Source organism: Crotalus tigris, unplaced genomic scaffold (assembly GCF_016545835.1).
Source record: "Crotalus tigris isolate CLP2741 ecotype Arizona unplaced genomic scaffold, ASM1654583v1 scf7180000019147.1630427, whole genome shotgun sequence".
In the NCBI taxonomy this organism is placed as follows: domain Eukaryota; kingdom Metazoa; phylum Chordata; class Lepidosauria; order Squamata; family Viperidae; genus Crotalus; species Crotalus tigris.
This window is the reverse complement of record NW_024097401.1, coordinates 726,839-747,539: the sequence shown is the minus strand read 5'-3', so window position 1 is coordinate 747,539 and position 20,701 is coordinate 726,839. Positions and strand designations below refer to the sequence as shown.

General features: G+C 41.7%; 1 protein-coding gene across 2 annotated transcripts in view; it reads left to right on the top strand.

Annotated features, from left to right (window-relative positions):
• The first annotated feature begins 1,893 nt into the window (after positions 1 to 1,893).
• The window catches only part of LOC120315533 (neurotrypsin-like), a 35,155-nt gene continuing 16,347 nt past the window's right edge, over positions 1,894 to 20,701 (top strand). For both annotated transcript variants that reach the window (XM_039360018.1, XM_039360020.1), the window contains exons 1-10: positions 1,894 to 2,693; positions 8,579 to 8,624; positions 10,164 to 10,400; positions 12,592 to 12,715; positions 13,800 to 13,972; positions 16,501 to 16,648; positions 16,777 to 16,955; positions 17,272 to 17,419; positions 18,872 to 19,074; positions 20,043 to 20,184. In XM_039360018.1, the coding sequence (XP_039215952.1) occupies positions 2,613 to 2,693; positions 8,579 to 8,624; positions 10,164 to 10,400; positions 12,592 to 12,715; positions 13,800 to 13,972; positions 16,501 to 16,648; positions 16,777 to 16,955; positions 17,272 to 17,419; positions 18,872 to 19,074; positions 20,043 to 20,184 (1,481 nt within the window). In that variant the 5' untranslated portion in view covers positions 1,894 to 2,612. The remainder of the gene's footprint in view (positions 2,694 to 8,578; positions 8,625 to 10,163; positions 10,401 to 12,591; positions 12,716 to 13,799; positions 13,973 to 16,500; positions 16,649 to 16,776; positions 16,956 to 17,271; positions 17,420 to 18,871; positions 19,075 to 20,042; positions 20,185 to 20,701) is intronic.

Genomic DNA, 20,701 nt, shown 5'->3' with positions numbered 1-20,701 from the left:
CAAAGATTCCAACATAAAATCACACAATAACAGCTCAACTTAATAGATTCGCTGCCATCTCTCTATTTCCCTCAAGTAACATAGTAAATTTAATATATTTGATTTCTATCCTAAATTTCTATTACTACTAAACCTGTTTATTAAAACTTTAAATCAGTTTCAATTACCATAATCAGATAGTGTTTTACATCAACATATTATCACTTCAAATACCTCTTGCAAATATATTCAAGTTCTTAATCCCTCTCATCCCTTTTTTATCACCAATCTTATTTATTTTTTCTTCCAATAATAACTAGTTTAATTAAAAAAACAATATTATCATATCTTATCAAATCATATTATTATAAACAAACATCTCTTAAGTAATTAAACATTACACATGTATATAGTTTTCTTACTTCTAAATTTAAATCAATATCCTTAACCTTTCAGCCAATAAGTCCATTTTTGTTACTTATAGTAGTCTTAAGACTCAGTCTTAACGCAGTGTACAAAATATATTTTTCATAACTGGCAAGGATTTTTTTTAATTAGGCTAATTTATTAATTTGAATTAATAATCTAAATTAAAAACTTCCCCTGCCAGTCATGAAAAAATATGATTCACGCTAAATCATACTAAACCCATTAATTTATTTGAATTATCTATGCTTGAATTAACAGCTATCTTGAGGGAGACTTTCTCTTAGGCAACCAGGATATCTCAAGTCTCTTGTCCATATTGAGGTCTCTTACAAAAGCTGGATGAAGCCCAAAACATTTGTTTTGCAATGAAGTCCATAACAGCAAGACTACCACAGAAGAGTCCACGCCTAAGTGCTCCCCAGGTGGTCTGACTTCCAGAGTGACTGTGTGACTAGGGCAGGGGTAGGCCACCTTGGCTCTTTTATGACTCGTGGACTTCAACTCCCAGAATTCCTGAGCCAGCCATGCTGAGGGGAAAGGGAGAGGTTTCCGAGCTGAGCCATGCTAGCTCAGGAATTCTGGGAGTTGAAGTCCACGAGTCATAAAAGAGCCAAGGTGGCTTACCCCTGGACTAGGGGATTGGATAAAGGTAAGGAACTTTTGTCGGAGAATGATGAATGCTCTCAATTTTCCTGTTAGCTAAGAAGAATGTAACTGAGCATTTCAATTTGACCTGAACATATTAACAGGGTAAGGCCATCCTAGAGTCACATAAAAGTGTGGTGGGCAGCTCTATAAATCAAATATAGAATAACAAAGTTGGAAGGGACCTTTGAGGTCTTCTAGTCCAACCCCCTGCTCAGACAGGAACCCCTGGACTATTCCTGACAAATGGCTGTCCAGTTCTCGTCTTAAAAACTTCCACTGGTGGAGCACCCACAACTTCTGGAAGCAAGCCATTCCGCTGATTAATTGTTCTCACTGTCATGAGATTTCTTCTTAGTTCTACATTGGATCTTAATAAGTTTCCACCTGTTACTTTTTGTCCTTCCCTTAGGTCAGGGGTGTCAAACTCAATTTCAGTGAGGGCCGCATCAGCATTGTGATTGCCTTTGGGGGGCCGGGTGGGTGTGGCCTACTGGATGGGCAAGGCCAGCTCTACATCGTTCGCATCAAGGGGGTCTGTGGGCGCCTGGGCAGGAATGGGACAGATCTGAGGGTCTCTGGCAGAAGGGGGGAGGACCGGGACAAGCGCCAAGGCATGGTCCATTTCTTCATTCCTCACAAAGGGTGACACCTCCCCAGCATGCACCCAGGGGTGGGGCTGACGCAGCAGGGGCTAGTTCCTCGCTATTTCTAGACTGTCTTGTGGAGCTAAGACTGAATGCGTTTCAGCATAGATGGCCACCACAAAATTGTACATTGACTCCCGGCCGGCCTGGGCCAGGGCCAAGGCAGCAGGGGCCGTTCACTCACTGTTTCCAGGATGGCTTCGCGGGCTACATGAAACCACTTCGCGGGCCACATGTGGCCCCCGGGCCTTGTGTTTGACATGTCTATCTTAGGTGCTTTGGAGAATAGGTTGACCCCCATTATTCTCTGAGATAGCTTTTCAGATATTGGAAGCCTGCTATCAGATTACCCCTAGTCCTTCTCTTCGTTAAACTAGACATACCCAGTTCTTCGATCGTTCATCATATGTTTTAGCCTTCAGTCCCCTAATCATCTCTGTTGCTCTTCTCTGCGCTATTTCTAGAATCTCAACATCTTTTTTGTATCGTGGTGTCTTGGATACTCTGCCACTAATCCAGCTTGGAAGGCAGAGATCTATGAGAATTGGGCATATGCAATGCCCAAGGAAAAACCTCTCTTAGGAAGAACAGGTGAGCTAAAAGGCTGAATAGGTACAAAAAAAAAAAAAAAGAAGTGCAGAAGAAGCTGGAAAAGAATTTTGCTTTCTTTAGTCCTTCACACAAAGCAGGAGATCTCAGTTCTACTCTATCGTTTTGTTTTTTGCTGGAGGAGGAAAAGCTAAAGCCGCACAGACTAAGACAAGTATGCCTTTAATGGGGCCGCTGTGAGTTTTGTTTCTTGCATGAAAATGACAGGAGCCTGTGAGCCCCTATGAAAGCGAAGGGAGGGGAATAGCAGCACAAGGAGGCCAATGATAAATTCAGTCAGAGACAGCAGTGCAAAGGGCCAGCATGAAGAATCAGCGCTCAGCCAGCAGAAGGATGGTGCTCCCCCAAGTGTTCCTCTCACTGCTGTGGCTTGCATCTGGGCAGGTAGGAGATGGAGCTGTCATCTGCCAGCAATCATTTAGCTGTGTAGTGTTATATTGATCAGCTTGGTGGAATATTATTTAGCCTAGCTGAGCATCCCGAGGTTACGGAAAAGCTTGCTGCTAGATCTGTGGCATCGGAAGAGCTACGGATTCATTTTACATCACGAGCACAATGCAAACATTAGGGATAAATTTACACAGTCGGGTTTGCGAAGTACGTTCTCCGCGGTTCCACATACATGGCAGATTCTTTGTCTCCAGTCGTGATTTGGTTAGCCAAGCCCGTAGTCTGAACACTTAGAATAAATGTATTTGAAAAGATACCTAACTTTCCTCCTTGCATTTTCTCCTATGCATGCAGGAAGAGAGAAAAGTGCAAAAAAGGGTGTTCCTTCCCAGCAATGCTGAATTACTGCATCTAGAGCAGGCTCTACTATGGAATAACTTCCTCAATAGCAACTCCGCCTCATTTGATGCAGCCTCTCCTCTGCTCTCTGAATGCTGAATGCAGATACGCTGCCAGTCTCTTCTATGCTTTGCAACGGGCTCTTTGTGCAAGTTGCTGTACCGATGTGCTTTAGTTGACTTCTACCGGCAATCTTGATTCAGATGATTAAATAACAATGCATCCGCATGAGATATGTCGGAGAAATAGAATTACAAAGGCATTTCTAAGTTTAAAATCATTCTTCCCTTTCCCCCATCCTAAGGCTGCAGGTGTCATTGAATATTTCTGTCCTTTTGTCCATCTTCCCATTAAGTCATTGATGCAGTCAATGAGCAGAGATCCCTGCAGGTCAAGCAAAGGGCAGCTGTCGCCCGGCGGGCATTGAAAATAACCTGCCACAATAATCGCAATAAACTGAGGACGATTTACTGAAATAAAACTCCAGTGAAAAAGTGTGAGAGTGCTTAAAGTTCCAAATTTAAGAGATTGCAAGACTTGAGTTCAGCTGAAAGCATTGCTCCCACCCACCTGCCTTGGAATTAGTAAAGATAAAATATTACAGTAATTTCCTGAGTCAAAAATAATAAAAGGTTTTGTGACGTTTCAAAGACCAGAGTCTTCCAAAGACTTAAATCTTTTTACCTTCTTGGTAGCAAGAACCAGCATTTGATAACTTTACGTAACTTTTTTTTAATTTGGTAACTTTATATAACTTTTAATTTTTAATAACTTTTAAGTGCTATCATTTCTTTAATGGGATTTCAGAACATGGAAACTTCACTATCAAATCTAAATGCAAAGCACAATCTCTATGACTGCAGAGGCTCACTTAGAGTTAATTGCAAAGATGTTGCAATGTATTCCAAAAGAAAATGAGCAAAATTCTATGTCCCCACTTCCCCCCAAAAGCCTTCTCTTTGCTTGTTTGGTCTAACTAACTAACATAACCAGTAGAGTGTAAACATTGGTCAAAGTGTTGGGCTTGGACAAGAAAATGCAAATTTAAGCCCCCAACTGACTATAGTTCAACAGGTGGCTTTGGGTCATTCATCTTCTCTTAACTGACCCTATTTCACAGGTTCTTGTGAAGATAAAATTAAACATACTGTCAGGTACGTAGACTTCAGCCTGTTGACAGGAAGAGGCGGGAAAAGGAATAAAAATGCACCAATTAAGCCATCTTTGCATATTGTTTCCCCACTTGTCTTGGGAGCTATCTTTGGACAAAGATCCTATTTAGCCATTAGTGCACACTCCTTTATCCTGCAATGTACCATTCTTGAGAATCTGATCACTAACCCAAACCCTAACTAAAATAATTCTGTATTTTTTGTTGAAGGAGAACTAGCAAACGTACTGTATTCGTTTTCTGATCTATTTTTGTTATTTTGTCCAGATATATTAATACTGCAACTGTGGACAACAAATGTCAGCATTAAGCATTCATCGTGAGAATAGTGTGATTTATTAATCATCTTTCTTCTTCTATAAAGAGAAATGACTTTCTACATTTGACCACTTTTTAGGAGATCTCTACCTACTGTACCTCCATGTTGTACAGATTTTTTTTAATGGTCCAATAGCCAGAGTTTACTTTTATTTACTGATAGTTAGTGAAAGCACACGAATGTGGCAAGCAACCATGCATTATTACGTCTATGCTAATAGTTACAATAAAGCAATCACCCGATATTTTCCTGTATTGGATCATCATCAATAGTACCCACCTGTGGGTAGTGAGTGTAGTGCTGGCAAAAGGTGCAGATTTTAATATCTTAACATACCTCCAAAGCCTTGGATAGACTTCATGAGATTCTAGGAAAGAAGATGGGAAATGTCAGATTGTCTTTGTTATTCCAGAAGAGAAGACAAGTAGTGGGTCTAAATTAAAAGGAAGGAGATTTGAGCTAGACATCGGGAAGAATGTATTATAATAATGGTGAGATTTGTTTGACAATGGCTTTTGCCAAATGGCCATCAATTGGGAGTGCTGTAGTAGATATCATTGGGGTTATGATATGGCATTATGGCATTGAGAAAGGTTGGTCTCGTCAGGCACAAGTTCAAAGTTCAAAGCACTTCCAAGTTTATTTCATGCTACCTATGGAAGGTAGCAGAAGAATCTGATCTACTAACAGTCAAGGCAAATTGATACTAGGATAAGAGTCAATGGAATTCAAGAGGGTCTGGACTCTTGTGGGAACAAGCAACTCCAAACTGATGACGCATTTGACCTCACCCTCAGGTTCAGCCTGGTCATTTCTAATATGTCTAAGTTGATTTCTGTTGTTATTTCTGCCATTTTATGCCTTTGAGTCTTTCTTGATTCTGAGTAACTTCTTCAACTATCCCTGCAGTTTTCTTGGCAGTAATTTGTGCTTGCCTTCTTCCTAGAGAGATGGCCCAGGTCACCCAGCTGGTCTTGTGCTTGAAGTGGGACTTTGGCATTCATTCTCAAAGACTCACAAGATTTCTAGCAGCAACAAAAACGAATAATTTGGTGTTTCTTTGAGATTTTGACCCATGTAAAAGCAGTTAGTTTGCAGATGCATCTTGCCCACAGATACCATCTTCCTGATCCACGTTTCACATGTTGCTGGTTCTCAAAGATACTTGTGATGACAGCTTAGTGATCTGTTAAAGGAAAAGGCTAAGAATGAGTCCTTACAATCTTGTCTGCCTCCATATCTTTACAGACACTTAATCTGCAAAATTCAGTATTCTTTTAACTACATCTTCCTGCTGCTTAATTCTTTTGATGAGAAAGAGCCTACAAGATTCACACTTTTTATTTAAAAATATGTTCTGAAGATTTCCAAACATTGACTATAGGTTCTTAAGAAAGCAAGATCAGAGGGGCCTTCCAGCCAAGTCATAAATCCCTTTCCATCTCTTCAGCTGCCTCCAGACGGACCTTTTAACATGCAGCATGCATGCTTGTTTAGAGCAATTTCACGGAGTGTCCAGATGACACCAACATCCTTACTTTTATCTTTCTTTTGTCCTTTCTTTGCTTGAATGTGAGTAATCCATTTTGGATTGGTCCTTCAGAGGGGAGATCAGCATACAAGATGATATCTTGTACAAGGGTCCAAGTGTCATAGTGCCAACGTCTCTGAGAGCAGAGATGTTATTGCACATACACTCAAGCCACATTGCGGGTGAGGCATGCTATAGACAAGCTCATGATACTCTTTACTGGCCTAACATGCAAGGTGAACTCAAAGACTTTGTTAGCAATTGTCCCACTTGCAATGTATATGCACATTTGCCACAAAAGGAAACCATAGTGTCACATGAGATACCTTCACGTCCTTGGCAGATCGTCAGTACAGATTTGTTCAACTATGCAGGAAAAGAGTAGCTGATATTAGTTGATCATTATTCAGACTTTGGGGAAATTGAACTTCTTCCTGACTTGTCTGTTGAAACCACCAAGATATGACAAATCAGCCAGAGATTTGCCAGAATTTAATATTGGGGAATGAATCCGTATGAAACCGCTGCCTGGAGATTGAACAGGTGGATGGAAAATGGGTATCTGTTTGCAATAGATGGCACCACGCTCCTATCTAGTGGATGTTGATGGAACCCTTTATCATCACAATTGTGTGGATCTGTGTGTGGCTGAGCAGCCTGACTCACAGCCTGACTCTCCATATCCAATGGACAGGCCAGACTCACCTGGTATTACCCAGCCACACTTACGCACTGGCAATAGGGAATGCACAGTATTGATGCCATAGACCCGGGGTAGGCAACTTTGGCTCTTTTATGACTTGTGGACTTCAACTCCCAGAATTCCTGAGCCAGCATGGCTGAGCTTGGAAACCTCTTCTGTCCCCTCAGCATAGCTGGCTCAGGAATTCTGGGAGTTGAAGTCCACAAGTCATAAAAGAGCCAAGGTGGCCTACCCCTGCCATGGACCAATGCTAATGACGGTCCTGAACGAGCCGGCATACCTGACAGCAGACCAGTGCAGAATGTCCCGGTAAGTAGTGCGAAGAGCCCAGCAATCTCAGCGAGGTCGAAGAAACTCTTAGTACAAAGAGGGCCAATCTTCACCCGTAGTAGCAGATGTTCGCAACCGCCCAACAGACTTAACCTATAGGAAGTTCTCATCCAAAATTTCACAATGTCATTTGGTTAACTTGAAAAGGAGAAGATGTTACAAGTGTTATGTTTATCTTATATGCAGCTCTATCATTCATCTCTATTGTATTTGTTTCCTGTGTCACATTGCTACTCTATGATTGGTCTTTATTATTCCTGTGATGCATTTCCTGTTCCTGTGGCTCTCTCTCTCTCTCTCTCTCTCTCTCTCTCTCTCTCTCTCTCTCTCTCAGGCATGTGTGCGCGCACACACACACACACACACACACACACACACACACACACACACACACACACACACACACACACGGCTTTTGCACAGTAATGGCTTGTATTGTATTTACTTATTCCACATGAAACAATGGGTAGCATATATATTTAATAAACGAATGTGTTCCAGAATGATTAGAGAGTTGGATCTTTTAGAATCTTTTAATTCTCTTCATTTTGGAGGTTACAAATGGAGGCACAGGCATGTGTGTGGGCCAATTTCACTCTGACCCTTCCCTGTGGAAGCCCCTGCAATCAAATAACAACATTTTAATTGGTGGTTTTGAGAAATCATGTTGTACAGACTCATCTCTCTCTCTCTCCCTCCCTCCCTTCCTCTCTCTCTCTCTTTCTCTCTCTCTCAGATGTCCTGGAGGCTTTTATACAAGCTGTAGGTCAGGGGTAGGCCACCTTGGCTCTTTTATGACTCGTGGACTTCAACTCCCAGAATTCCTGAGCCAGCTATGCTCAGCTCGGAAACCTCTCCCTTTCCCCTCAGCGTGGCTGGCTCAGGAATTCTGGGAGTTGAAGTCCACGAGTCATAAAAGAGCCAAGGTTGCCTACCTCTGGCCTAGGCCTAGGCCGCTTTATGACTTATGGACTTCAACTCCCAGAATTCCTGAGCCAGCCATGCTGAGGGGAAAGGGAGAGGTTTCCATGCTTAGCCATGCTGGCTCAGGAATTCTGGGCGTTGAAGTCCACGAGTCATAAAAGAGCCAAGGTTGCCTACCCCTGCTCTAGGTGTTCAAAGACATATTTTGGACAGCAACTCACTCTTGTAAATTGCCTCAAAAACAGCTCAAGGAGGGGTTAACATATCAGTTACATCAATACAAAAATTGTACTTGGTGTTCAGGATCCCAGCTGAGTCTCAGCCAGACCCTTCGATGAGGTGAAGCTTGAGCCGTAGTGGGATTTCTAGAGTCAGAAACTCTACATCCTCTGTGCTATATAAAAAGTGCTCTTTTAAGAGAAATTTTGGTCATCAGTTCAATTTTTATGTAAAAAAATAATCCGTTTGCTTTCGTTCTTTCTTCTGCCTTACCCAACCTCAGTCTGTCTTAGGATCCCAGCCCGATCAGAATCAATTGCAGAATGCAGGTAAGAATCTAACTGATGAAGTTTCTATTACTATCAAATAAATATATTATTTCTATATCATTGAAGATCATTTTCCATTAAGTGGCTCTATAATTGTGTCATCCACATGTCTGGGTTTTGTGTGATGTATGATGTGACCAAGACAGTCTTGTATTTGAGACCAAGATTCAGCATCCTGAAATTTCCAATTCCGTCTTCAAAGCAAATAGGAAGCTAGAATGAGGGACCTATTTTAACCCAAAGACCAAACTGACGTCAATGTATCATTCCTCCTCCTCTTTTACCTAAATGATTACTAGAAACTTGCCAAACCTCATTGCTCTCCACTGACCCCTCTTTATATAAAATAAACACCCATTTATATAAAGTATTCAGATCAAGTCCATAGTGCCTAATGCAGTGGTGGCGAACCTATGGCACGGGTGCCAGAGGCGGCACTCGGAGCCCTCTCTGTGGGCACGCGCACCATCGCCCCAGTCCTATCTTTGCCATGAAAACCCCATGGACAGTACTAAAAGGCAAAAAGATCCAGTAGATTTGTTATTAATGTTTGATTAATAACAAAAGAGAAAAGACAGCACACATCATCACACGTGTGGCAACTGAATATCAATTTGACCGGCCTAGAAACTTTTTCAAAATAATTCTTAAAAGGTTTGAACTTTTGAAACATATTGAAACTGTGGAGTCCTGAGCTTGGTGGTTTTCTTGCAGATACTTCATTACCCAACTGGGTAACATCTTCAGTGCTAGAAGGGATTGGAGTTGGCTCCTATTTTTATATACTAGTACAGTGGTGGCGAACCTATGGCACGGGTGCCAGAGGTGGCACTCAGAGCCCTCTCTGTGGGCACGCGCGCCGTCGTCCCAGTCCTAGGCCTTCAGCTGGGTTTTATAAAACCTTTTCACTTTAGGCCTCCGCCATCGTGTGCCAAAAAAAAAAAAAAGTTTCAATCAGTCAATTTCAACTTCTCGCAGGAAAAAAAAGATCTTGCAAAGTTGGAATTGATTGATTGAACTTTTTAGTCCCACCCAGTCTGCCGTTATCACTGCAGCCACGCCCTCCCAATTGGCCACACCCAGCCAATGGACCACACCCACCCGGCACTTGACGATGCATAAGTGGGTTTTGGGTTGCAGTTTGGGCACTCAGTCTCTTAAAGGTTCGCCATCACTGGCCTAATGTCTTAGAAATACATGCACTTGTCCAGTGACAAAATGCAACATATCCTAAATGACAATTCTGCAGCAATATCCTGTCATGGCTTTTCCATGTCAGGAGAGTCATTTGCAAAGACCTTGTTGCTTTTAGTCTTCCAGATCAGGTTTAACCAGAAGAAGGAAGGGAGGCAGAAGAGAGAGAGAAAGACTGCAGGTTCCTCTGCTTTACCTAATAAAATCCTATCACAAAAAAAGATGGCTGTTTTCTGGCTCAGCACTACTTTCAGAGGAAAACAAAGGATAATAAATAACTTACCATTAGAGATGCTATGCAAGCTGATAATCAAACTAAACATGAACATTCTCTTCCGCTTTCAGTATTTGCTCTCTGTGACATGGAGCCTTCTGGATACTATAATGGAAGCCTCACCACAACAGTCTCTGGGTCAGTTTGCTTAAACTGGTCAGATTTCCCTGATTACATCCAGCAGCATCCAAATCGGGGACTAGGAAACCACAACTACTGCAGGAATCCAGATGGGGGACCCACCCCTTGGTGCTTCTACCAACTCACTTCAGGAGCAACTGGCTGGGCAAACTGTGATTGTAGCCAGGGTAAGCATCACAAGTGAAATTTGGGGTGGTGTTAATGACTGTAAAAGAAGGGCTTAAAGGAAAAAAAATGTTGTTGTTAGCTGCGAAGTCGTGTCCGACCCATTGCGACCCCATGGACAACGTTCCTCTAGGCCAGTGTTTCTCAACCTTGACAATTTTAAGGCATGTGAACTTCAACTCCCAGAATTCCACAGCCAGCATTGCTGGCTGTGGAATTCTGGGAGTTGAAGTCCACATGCCTTAAAATTGTCAAGGTTGAGAAACACTGCTCTAGGCCTTCCTGTCCTCTACCATCTTCCAGAGTCCATTTAAACTCACGCCTACTGCTTCAGTGACTCCATCCAGTTATCTCATTCTCTGTCGTCCCCTTCTTCTCTTGCCCTCAATCTTTCCCAGCATTAGGCTCTTCTCCAGTGAGTCCTTCCTTCTCATTAGGTGGCCAAAGTACTTGAGTTTCAACTTCAGGATCTGGCCTTCTAAAGAACAGACAGGGTTGATCTCCTCTAGGACTGACCGGTTTGATCGCCTTGCAATCCAGGGGACTCGCAGGAGTCTTCTCCAGCATCATAGGTCAAAGGCCTCAAAAATGTTAAGAATGTTTAAAAAAATAGAAGGAGCAACTTGATTTAAACCAGGCTTGCATCCAAATTAAGAATTCAAGTTTTCTGGAATGGAGATTAGAATACCAGAAATCTAAACAGAAAATATTTAGTGTTATACAGAAAATGGACTTAGTATTTAATTCACTCTATCTCCTCCTCCTTACTGAATTTTCTCTGGAAAGGAAACAGTGGGAGAAAGTGGAAAGAGGAAAGAAATAAAATAGCATTTAGATCTCTCATAAACCCTAAGAAAGTTGGGTGACCAGGAGCATTTTTGGGGAAGAACAGTGTTCAAAAAAGGGAAGATGACATTCACAACAGGGTGACTGAAGCCATTCCCCTGTTTTATATGAGTCACACATGGAAATGTTCCTGTGGATAATTGCCATAAAAAATTGTCATAAAATGGGCTGGTCACATAGCAAGAAGATTTTGTCTACCTATCTTACAAAGGACCTGGGGTAGGCAGACCTGGATGTTTAATGGTATTACAGATCTCGTTGCAGGATGGAAGCAGTTCCTAGTAAGGCTGCCTTTTGCAATTGATCAAGGGCGAATTTGTCAATGCCAATGGTGTTCAAGTGGTGCTCCAGGTGTTTTGGGATTGCACCCAAGGCGCCTATGACTATTGGTACTACCCTTGCTTGCTTTTGCCACAGTCTTTCTATTTCTATTTGTAGGTCTTTGTATTTTGTTATCTTCTCCAGTTCTTTCTCGTCTATTCTGCTGTCTCCAGGCACTGTCACGTCCACTATCCAGACTTTTTTGTCTTTCTTATCGACAATTGTTAAGTCCGGGTTGTTATGTTGCAGGTGCTTGTCTCATTATTATTATTATTATTATTATTATTATTATTATATGCAGAGAAATCTCGTGGAATCTGAACATCTCACACAAAGAGTAAAGCAATTCTTTCATTTACCCCCAAAACCAATCCCCCCTAACCAGTCCACCGGCAGACAATGTCATGCTGTAGGGATGTTAAGAGAACACTGAGATGGTAGGTAGATAACAGGTCACTCTCAGAGCAGGGAACCAGGCTGGAACTGGCTGGGAAGGAGTCTCTATATTCTTCGAAGACAATCCTCCTCCCTAATTCCCAAGCGGTTACAGCAAAAGCGAAAGCATGCAAAGAACGGCAGAAACCTTCCCCCCCCCTCCAACAGAATGGCGGGACACCAGTATTGTGGACCTGACAACCACTCTCTTTCCAGTGCAACCTTTTCATTTCATTCATCAAAAAGGTTGAATGACATGGGATACAAATATAATAAATAAACATGGAAAAGCCAAGTACAAACAAGACTTCGGTCTAATGAAGAATTCTCAAGTTGTGATTTATTACTGATAGAAACAAGAAACTAGCAATCATTTTCCTTTGCAGCAGTCAACGGACGTTCCTTTTCTCATATGTCAGAGAAAACATTGATAAACATCTGCGATAAACCTGTATCCTCCCAAGCCCGGTGGAATTTCCTCCCTACTCCATGGCAGCTGAAGAAAGAGGCCTGAGTCCTTTGGGAAGGACATTATGCAACCTTTTTGCACATTCTGTTGATCTGATTCCTTTGGTCTCTTTGCTCTGACAGATTCAGTGCGACTGACGGAAAGTGGCAGGGTGGAAGTGTACTACAATGGGCTGTGGGGGATGATCTGTGATGATGACTGGACCAACCTGGATGCCAGTGTGGTATGCCAACAACTGGGGCACAGGTAAGGAACATGTCATTGGATTGGGCCACCTTTGTTTTTCTCAAGAGAAAAATTGAGAAACTAAAAATATAGTAGAAGTCAACTTTTATACATATACATATATATATATATATATATATATATATATATATATATATATACATATACATATACATACATATACATATATATATATATATATTTGTCCTTAATAGTATTAAAAACACGAATTCCGGGTATACACATAATGTGAACTAAAATAAGGTGATCACCAGGATAAAATCATAAACACAAATGTTTAATCTACAAAACCTAGATTAAATATTTGTGTTTATGATTTTATCCTGGTTTTATTTTATATATATATTTAAAATTTGGATTGCTAACAAAGAATTAAGGGAGAATGGAATAACTATTTCAAGCTAATTAGCTCTCATCAGCCAAACATACCCTTCTGGGTTGCTTGCACTTTAGGCGCTGTGTTAACCTCTAGGCCACAAGCTCTTTCTCACTTTGTCAGCTGTGTCAGGGAGGGAAGAGACAGAGGAGGAGAATTACCTTCTCTTCCTCTAATTCCCCCCCCCTCCTCGTACACAGAACACCATCTGTTATCCCACCATTGATTCCCAAATAACAGACGGTGGGAAAACAGACTGGTGTGTGTACGAGGAGGGGGGGGGGGATTGGAGGAAGAGAAGTGGATAATGGAATAACAGCCTTGAAAAACACCAAGGAAACAGCCAATGCGTGCCCCCTAGAAGTTAAACAATTAAGGAAGTTGGATGGACCGATGACTAGGTGCAGAACCGGCCAGTACTATAAAAAGGGACTCCCATTGACCTACTCTTGTGCTCTGATGATGTCGGTAGTGCTGACCGACGAAAGCTCAGCATTTTGTTAAACAGTTTTTAGTTTGATATTATCCTGGTGTTCACGTTTATTTGTTTTACTATATGGCTTTACCCAGGATTCGAATTTTTAACGAAATTGTATGTATGTATGTATGTATGTATGTATGTATGTGTATATATATATATAAGAAAGCTGTATCTTAACATAGCCTATTATTGTCTGTGGAGTCACTGCACTTTCTGCTTTTGAATAGTGAAACTGGCACCACCCTAAGACAGAGTCCTTCCAGTCCGGAGCTGTTACCCTTCCATTTTCAGTCTGCAAACTGCCGTGGTGATGAGAAGATGCTGTCCCAGTGCAGTTATCAGGAAATATTCAGAGCTTGTATCCAGGGACCTGCAGGGGCCACTTGCGGCTCATCTCAAGGTAAACTTGAGGATAAGCACATGGATGATATTCCTATTCCATTTCTTTTAGCAAAGCAGAAAGCCAATAATCCTGGAAATTTTGCTGCATCAAAGCAAAATACAAAATAACATTGCTTGGTAAAGGGGCATTGTCAACCCTTTGAGATGATTCTTCAGGGATTCTGAAAGGGAATCAAAGCAAAGCAAGCTTGGATTTCTTTTTTTCTTTTTTGTTTGAAAAAGTTTTATTGATTTTCTAATTTCACATTTAAATATTTGAAAAGCAACGTGGCGGCTGAGTTGATCAATAATTCAATAACAGATATTATTCAAATATCTTTAGTACAGATCTCAAATTATTACATTAAATATTTCTTCTCTTTTCCCCTTGGTATTTACTGTCTCATATTTGAATTAATACAATTCTTATTATATCAATTAAATAAAAATAACTTTCTTACATTTATCAATAGTTTTTTGTTTATACATATCCTAGTTGTTTCAACATTCAATCTTTTTAGACAATCAATGTCCTGATTAATTTTTCCCAATTTTTAATTTCTCATTAATATTTACATTTAACGTTTAGTATGTATAATTTCCAAGTTTTAAATAATCCCAATTCCCTTTATCGCAATTCATCACTAGATCTAATGTTCAGGATACACGTCTTATCATTTGAATTATGAGATAGTAGATATTAAGAGAAGAAGAGAGGAAGTATTAAATGTTGAAATAAGAGAAATTTTGGTTACTAAATTTAAGATATTTGGAAATTATCAGAAAATAAGAATATTATATTGTATTATTAATTGATTAATGAAAGATGGTGAGAATGCAAGCTTGGATTTCTTTTCACACTTTGTTATCCAAGACCAAGCTTGTATTTTACTAATGGTTTCCACCTGCCTTCTCCAAGATCAGCTCTGTACTGCTCTACAGACATTTGTGAGAGAGACAGGTTAAGTTGGCATCTGAGATAAGTTGATCAAAGCCCCCTCCCCTTTAATGCAAGTCACAATGCATGTAAGGGGGCAGGGCTTCATAATAGGGATACACCCACCATTTTGACCATGCTTGCCTGCTCCTGCACATTGATCCTGATCGTAAAGCGCTGTGATGAAAAAAACAATGAAAGAAATGAATCTGCCTGTCTGAAAAACAATATCATCGTTCCTTGCTGTCACTGGAGACACAGCACAGTTTTACGTTTCCATGATCATTTTGTGTACTGTTCTGGATCTCAACCATAGTATTTTTCGGATTAAAAAAAATCATAGGGTATAACATATTCAAGACAAGCTTTATTTATTTGTTTGTTTGTTTATTAAATTTATATGCCATCTATCGCGTTATCTAAAGCAACCCTGAGCAGCTTACAATAAAATCATAAATAAAAAAATTAAAATTAACAGGAGAAAATAAAAAAAAACGTAGAAAACAAAGTTTTGAAACTTTTCGTAGGAGCTCTGGTCCAAAAGTTGATAGCTTCCAAGAAAGCTGAGATAAATTGTACACGAGATATACAGCATGATGAATTCTAGATGTTTAATTGCTGATAAGCAATTCCAGACTAGACAGACACACATTTTTCACTCAGAATCTTCCGCCATTTTGTTTAGGTGAATGGGGTGTTTGTACAGAACACTGTACAGAATCTAGGTAATTTAGGTAAATAAAATATTTGTTTAGTAATGGTGTGCTACTCAGAAGGAATGAGTACATTGACCTGATGAAGAATATATGAGTATATAAGGAATGGTTGCTGGAATTGGGTATGTCTAGTTCAGGGGTAGGCAACCTTGGCTCTTTTATGACTCGTGGACTTCAACTCCCAGAATTCCTGAGCCAGCATGGCTCAGCTTGGAAACCTCTCCCTTTCCCCTCAGCATGGCTGGCTCAGGAATTCTGAGAGTTGAAGTCCACGAGTCATAAAAGAGCCAAGGTTGCCTGCCCCTGACCTAGTTTAATGAAGAGAAGGACTAGGGGTGACATGATAGCCGTGTTCCAGTATCTCAGGGGCTGCCACAAAGAAGAGGGAGTCAAGCTATTCTCCAAAGCGCCTGAAGGCAGGACAAGAAGCAACAGATGGAAACTAATCAAGGAGAGAAGCAACCTAGAACTAAGGAGAAACTTCCTGACAATGAGAACAATTAACCAGTGGAACAACCTGCCTCCAGAAGCGGTGAATGCTCCAACACTGGAAGTTTTTAAGAAGAGACTGGACAACCATTTGTCTGAAATTATATAGGGTTTCCTGCCTGAGCAGGGGGTTGGACTACATGACCTCCAAGGTCCCTTCCAACATTATTATTATTATTATTATTATTATTATTATTATTATTATTATTATTATTAATAATAATATTGTACCCTCCTATCCCCTAAAATGTTGATAGTAGATAAACTGGTGTATATTCAAAGAAATACAATTTATGTTGTCAAGAAAAAGATTTATGGTAGTAGCCGAAGGGATTTATTTTGTGTCATCATTGGGATTATTCTGGATTGTGTTCCTTGATTATTCTTGTTCTTTTTGATAAGCAGCTACAGGATCTCCACTTCGCCTGGTAGGAGGCAAAAAAGACTTTGAGGGCCGAGTGGAAATTTACCACGATGGCTACTGGGGCACCATCTGTGATGATCAGTGGGATGACAAGGATGCTGAGGTGGTTTGCAGATACCTGGATCTCAGGTAACTTCTTTGAATGAGGACGCTTAAGAGGGCAAGACTATGATCTCTTATATCTTGTTCAAAGCAGTGTTTTCTTTCCTGTTCATCAGTTCTTATGCTGTGTGTTTGTGTTTTTCTCGTCCTCCCAGTGGAATCTCAAGAGCCGTGTCTTGGGCTCACTTCGGGAAGGGCTTGGGCCCAATCCTGCTGGATGAAGTTGAATGCTCAGGCAACGAGCTTTCACTAGACCAGTGCAAGAAGAGTGATTGGGGGAAACACAACTGTGACCATGTTGAAGATGCTGGGGTCATTTGTGACCCCTTTGTAGGTAACTACTCTGCCAAATATATAGCTGGTTTGAAGGCTGCCTTTATGACCTCCTTTTCTGAAAATGGTGTAGGTCAGGGGTAGGCCACCTTGGCTCTTTTATGACTCGTGGACTTCAACTCCCAGAATTCCTGAGCCAGCCACGCTGAGGGGAAAGGGAGAGGTTTCCAAGCGGAGCCATGCTGGCTCAGGAATTCTGGGAGTTGAAGTCCACGAATCATAAAAGAGCCAAGGTTGCCTACCCCTGATATAGAAGGAAAGTTTTAGGATTTTTTGCTATTTTTTTGTTGTTGTTGTTTCCATCTCTTGCCACATAGCAGAAGGAACAATCCGATTGGTAGGAGGCCTCCACCCAAGTGAAGGAAGAGTAGAGATCTACCACAATGGAGGATGGGGATGTATATGTGATGATGGCTGGAAGGCAGGAATCAATGCTCAGGTTGCTTGCAGACAATTGGGCTTCAGGTAAGTAAGTAGCGTCTATTGTCAATTGCCAAAATGTCACTGTTTGCAAATCAATTTCAACTGTGCCTCCTGTTTCAACGGTCACAAATGTCTTGATTGTAACAGGATGCAATATCTGAATTGTGCCAAAGTGTTCTGCACATCAGTGTCTCTACTTAATGTGTATACATAAAAGCGGAAGTCTGTGCTTCCCAGTGTTAGAAAAAAAGAGGAAAAGATTGGGGAAAAAAGGAGAGATTACTAAAGGAGGAACGTTAAAAGAGATCCAGTTTGGCCTAGTGACGAAAGTCCCAAGCTAGAAATCAGGAGATTGTGAGTTCTAGTCCTACCTTAGGAATGAAAGCTGGCTGGGTGACTTGGATTAATCACTTTGCAGGGTTGTTGTTCTTGTAGAGAAAATAGACGGAGGGAAGAGTATTAGGGATATCCACCCCTTTGAGTTATTTATAAAAATAATAAAGGGAGAAAATTAAATAAATAAATGATTCCGTTATATTTAGTTCAAGCAGTTCCACCTAGAACAGTGGTGGCGAACCTATGGCACGTGTGCCAGAGGCGGCACTCGGAGCCCTCTCTGTGGGCATATGTGCCGCTGCCCCAGCCTTACCTCCTCCTGTGACCCCCTCCTCACCAGTAGACCCCCTGGAGGAGAGTCGCCCCTGAGCGTGGCCCATGCGGAGCAGCGCAGTCAAGGACAGGGCAGCCAGGCAGCGTAGACAAGACTCTGCCCTCACGCCCCATCGCGCACAGTTGATGCTGCAGGACGCGGACAGAGGGCATGGCTTCAATGGCGCTGCTGGGCTGCCTGGGCAATCTGCGGTGGGCCCTGGAGGTGGTGAGTGGCCCTATGGGCAGGCGGGGTAGGGGCGGGGCAGGGGTGGAGCGGGGGCGGGGCCAATTTTTGGGCACTTGGTCTCTAAAAGGTTCGCCATCACTGACCTAGAAGTTCCACTGGTGTATTAAAATGAATTAAAAATAAAGCGCTGTTTATAGCTATTATATTGTACGTGCGAGTAAGGGGTTGGACTAAAAGCCCTCCGATGTCCCTTCCAACTCTGATATTCTATTATAATGTTCCTCTACCAGCTCATATATACAGTATGTGTTTGAAGGATTTTTTTGTAACATCTTCTAATGCAGTGTTCTACAACCCTGGTAGTTTTAAGACGTGTAGACGTCGATTCCCAGAATTCTCCAGCCATTAGGCTAGCTAGGGAATTTGGGAATCGAAGCCCACACATCTTAAAGCTGTGAGGAACACCTTTCTGATGTTTTGAGAATGAACTCACGCAAAGCAGCACCTTTGCTTTACAAATAGGTTTCTTCTTTAAACTGGGTTTATGCACTTCTTCGCAAAGAATAAAGAGTCCTTGTTGATTAGAGTGATTAGACTCTGAAGAAAGTTCTGAGCACAAAGGGTTACCGGACTGTTTTCTTGCTTTCTTTCTTCAGTGGTCCTGCCAGGCTGGCATCAAACGGCGAATTTGCGCCAGGCCAAGGTTTCATCTTGCTGGATGATGTGGCTTGCACAGGCACGGAGTCATATCTGATGGACTGTCCCCACAGTAACTGGGGCCAACATGACTGCTCACATGAAGAAGATGTGGGAATTCGCTGTTCCCTGGTTAGCAACAGGATCACTGAAGATAAAACTGGTAGGGTGCTAAAATGGCACACCCCAAAATTATTATTCGTTGCCCCTGATATTTTTGTCTTTAGTGGTGATAACGGGCGTTCTGCAGATTTATTTCTTTGTCTGACCTCGGAACAAAATGGAGGGATGGAGTTTAATTTTAATATTCATTAGGCAAAGAACTTTGAATTTTCTGTCTCTTCCTGTCTGTCGTTTCAGGCAACTTTTCCAACCCTGGCCCATGGCAAGGTTTTCTCCAGCGTAAAATTGGAAGTGTCTTAGCGATGTTTCGACAAAGTCCCATTCATCATCTTCAGGCTGGTGTTTTCGGTTTCGTGCTTCTAGGAGCACGAAACCGAAAACACCAGCCTGAAGATGACGAATGGGACTTCGTTGAAACGTCACCAAGACACTTCCAATTTTACATGGGAGAAAACCCGAATAAGCAAAGACCTACATACAAACACCCACGAAAACCTCAGAAAACACACACACGCACATATATATATTTGCTGCAAAAATTAGATATGTAAGCATATGTCCCCGTTTATACACCTCTGGGGCAGATGGAAGAATTGCATGCAGTTTGGACACGACAGAAAATGGTAGTTAGCGAGTCAAAGGATTTTGTCCTCCTTTCCAATATGTTTTTGGCCTTTAAAAATGTGTTAATCCCTTTAAAAAAAACTACTGTAAGCTGGAAGGAATTAGTATTTCAGAGTAACTTCCAGATGTTTTTCCTTCCCCAGCAGCCTCACATTCTCTCCCCCCCTCCACCACCATCACTAAGAACAACAAACTTGTTGGTTAAGTTGTCCCAGTTCTTGTCTTCCTTCTAAATTGTGGTGTATTACAGAATGGCTATCTTGTCTTGGCCCTCTCCATCTTGGCAGTGTTAACCGAGTCTATGTTATTTCCAAGTTATTCATCAGCTTACTTCAATACTAGCTCTTTCGTCTGGATCTCTTAAAGTATGGCTTTAACTGACAGGGCTTCTGGTGCGGCTGGTGGATGGGGACCACGCCAACGAAGGCCACGTAGAGATTCTTCTGAACGGAGAGTGGGGCAGGATTTGTGCTGAAGGCTGGACAGAGAGAGCCGCAGCTGTGGTTTGCAGGCAGCTGGGCTACAGGTAACTGGACAGCAAGATTCTCATGAGGAAAAAGTGGCTTTATGTGAAGTCAATTTCTGAGGAATGAGGGCCAAATCTGGTCCTAGATTCTGCCTTGGCTTACCTTTTCCACTAAGCAACCGAGTCAGAAGATCATTTAAAAGCAATTTATTAGAATACTCTGATAAAGTGGGGTCTTCCTATTGTTGGAATTCCTATTTCGTACCTTAAAACCCTCATCTGTCCCACACACCATGGCTCCTGTCTTGCCTAGTTTTATAATGTGGCCCTCGTCAGGCTTCACTCTAATTGAGAACAGGCAAGTGTCGCTCTCAATCTGATGGCAAATGAGAGTTGTTGCCAGGTATATATGTAGGTATTAGGGCAGACGTTGGAACTATTTAAAGGGCTGGAAATTATCCTTGCCCTTCTTCTTTTTTTTTTTTTTTGCAGAAATCACAACAAGATTTGATTTAATGTGCAAGTACAGTTGTGTGTATCTTGGTTGCTATTCTCTCTGACCGCAGTTCTATATTTT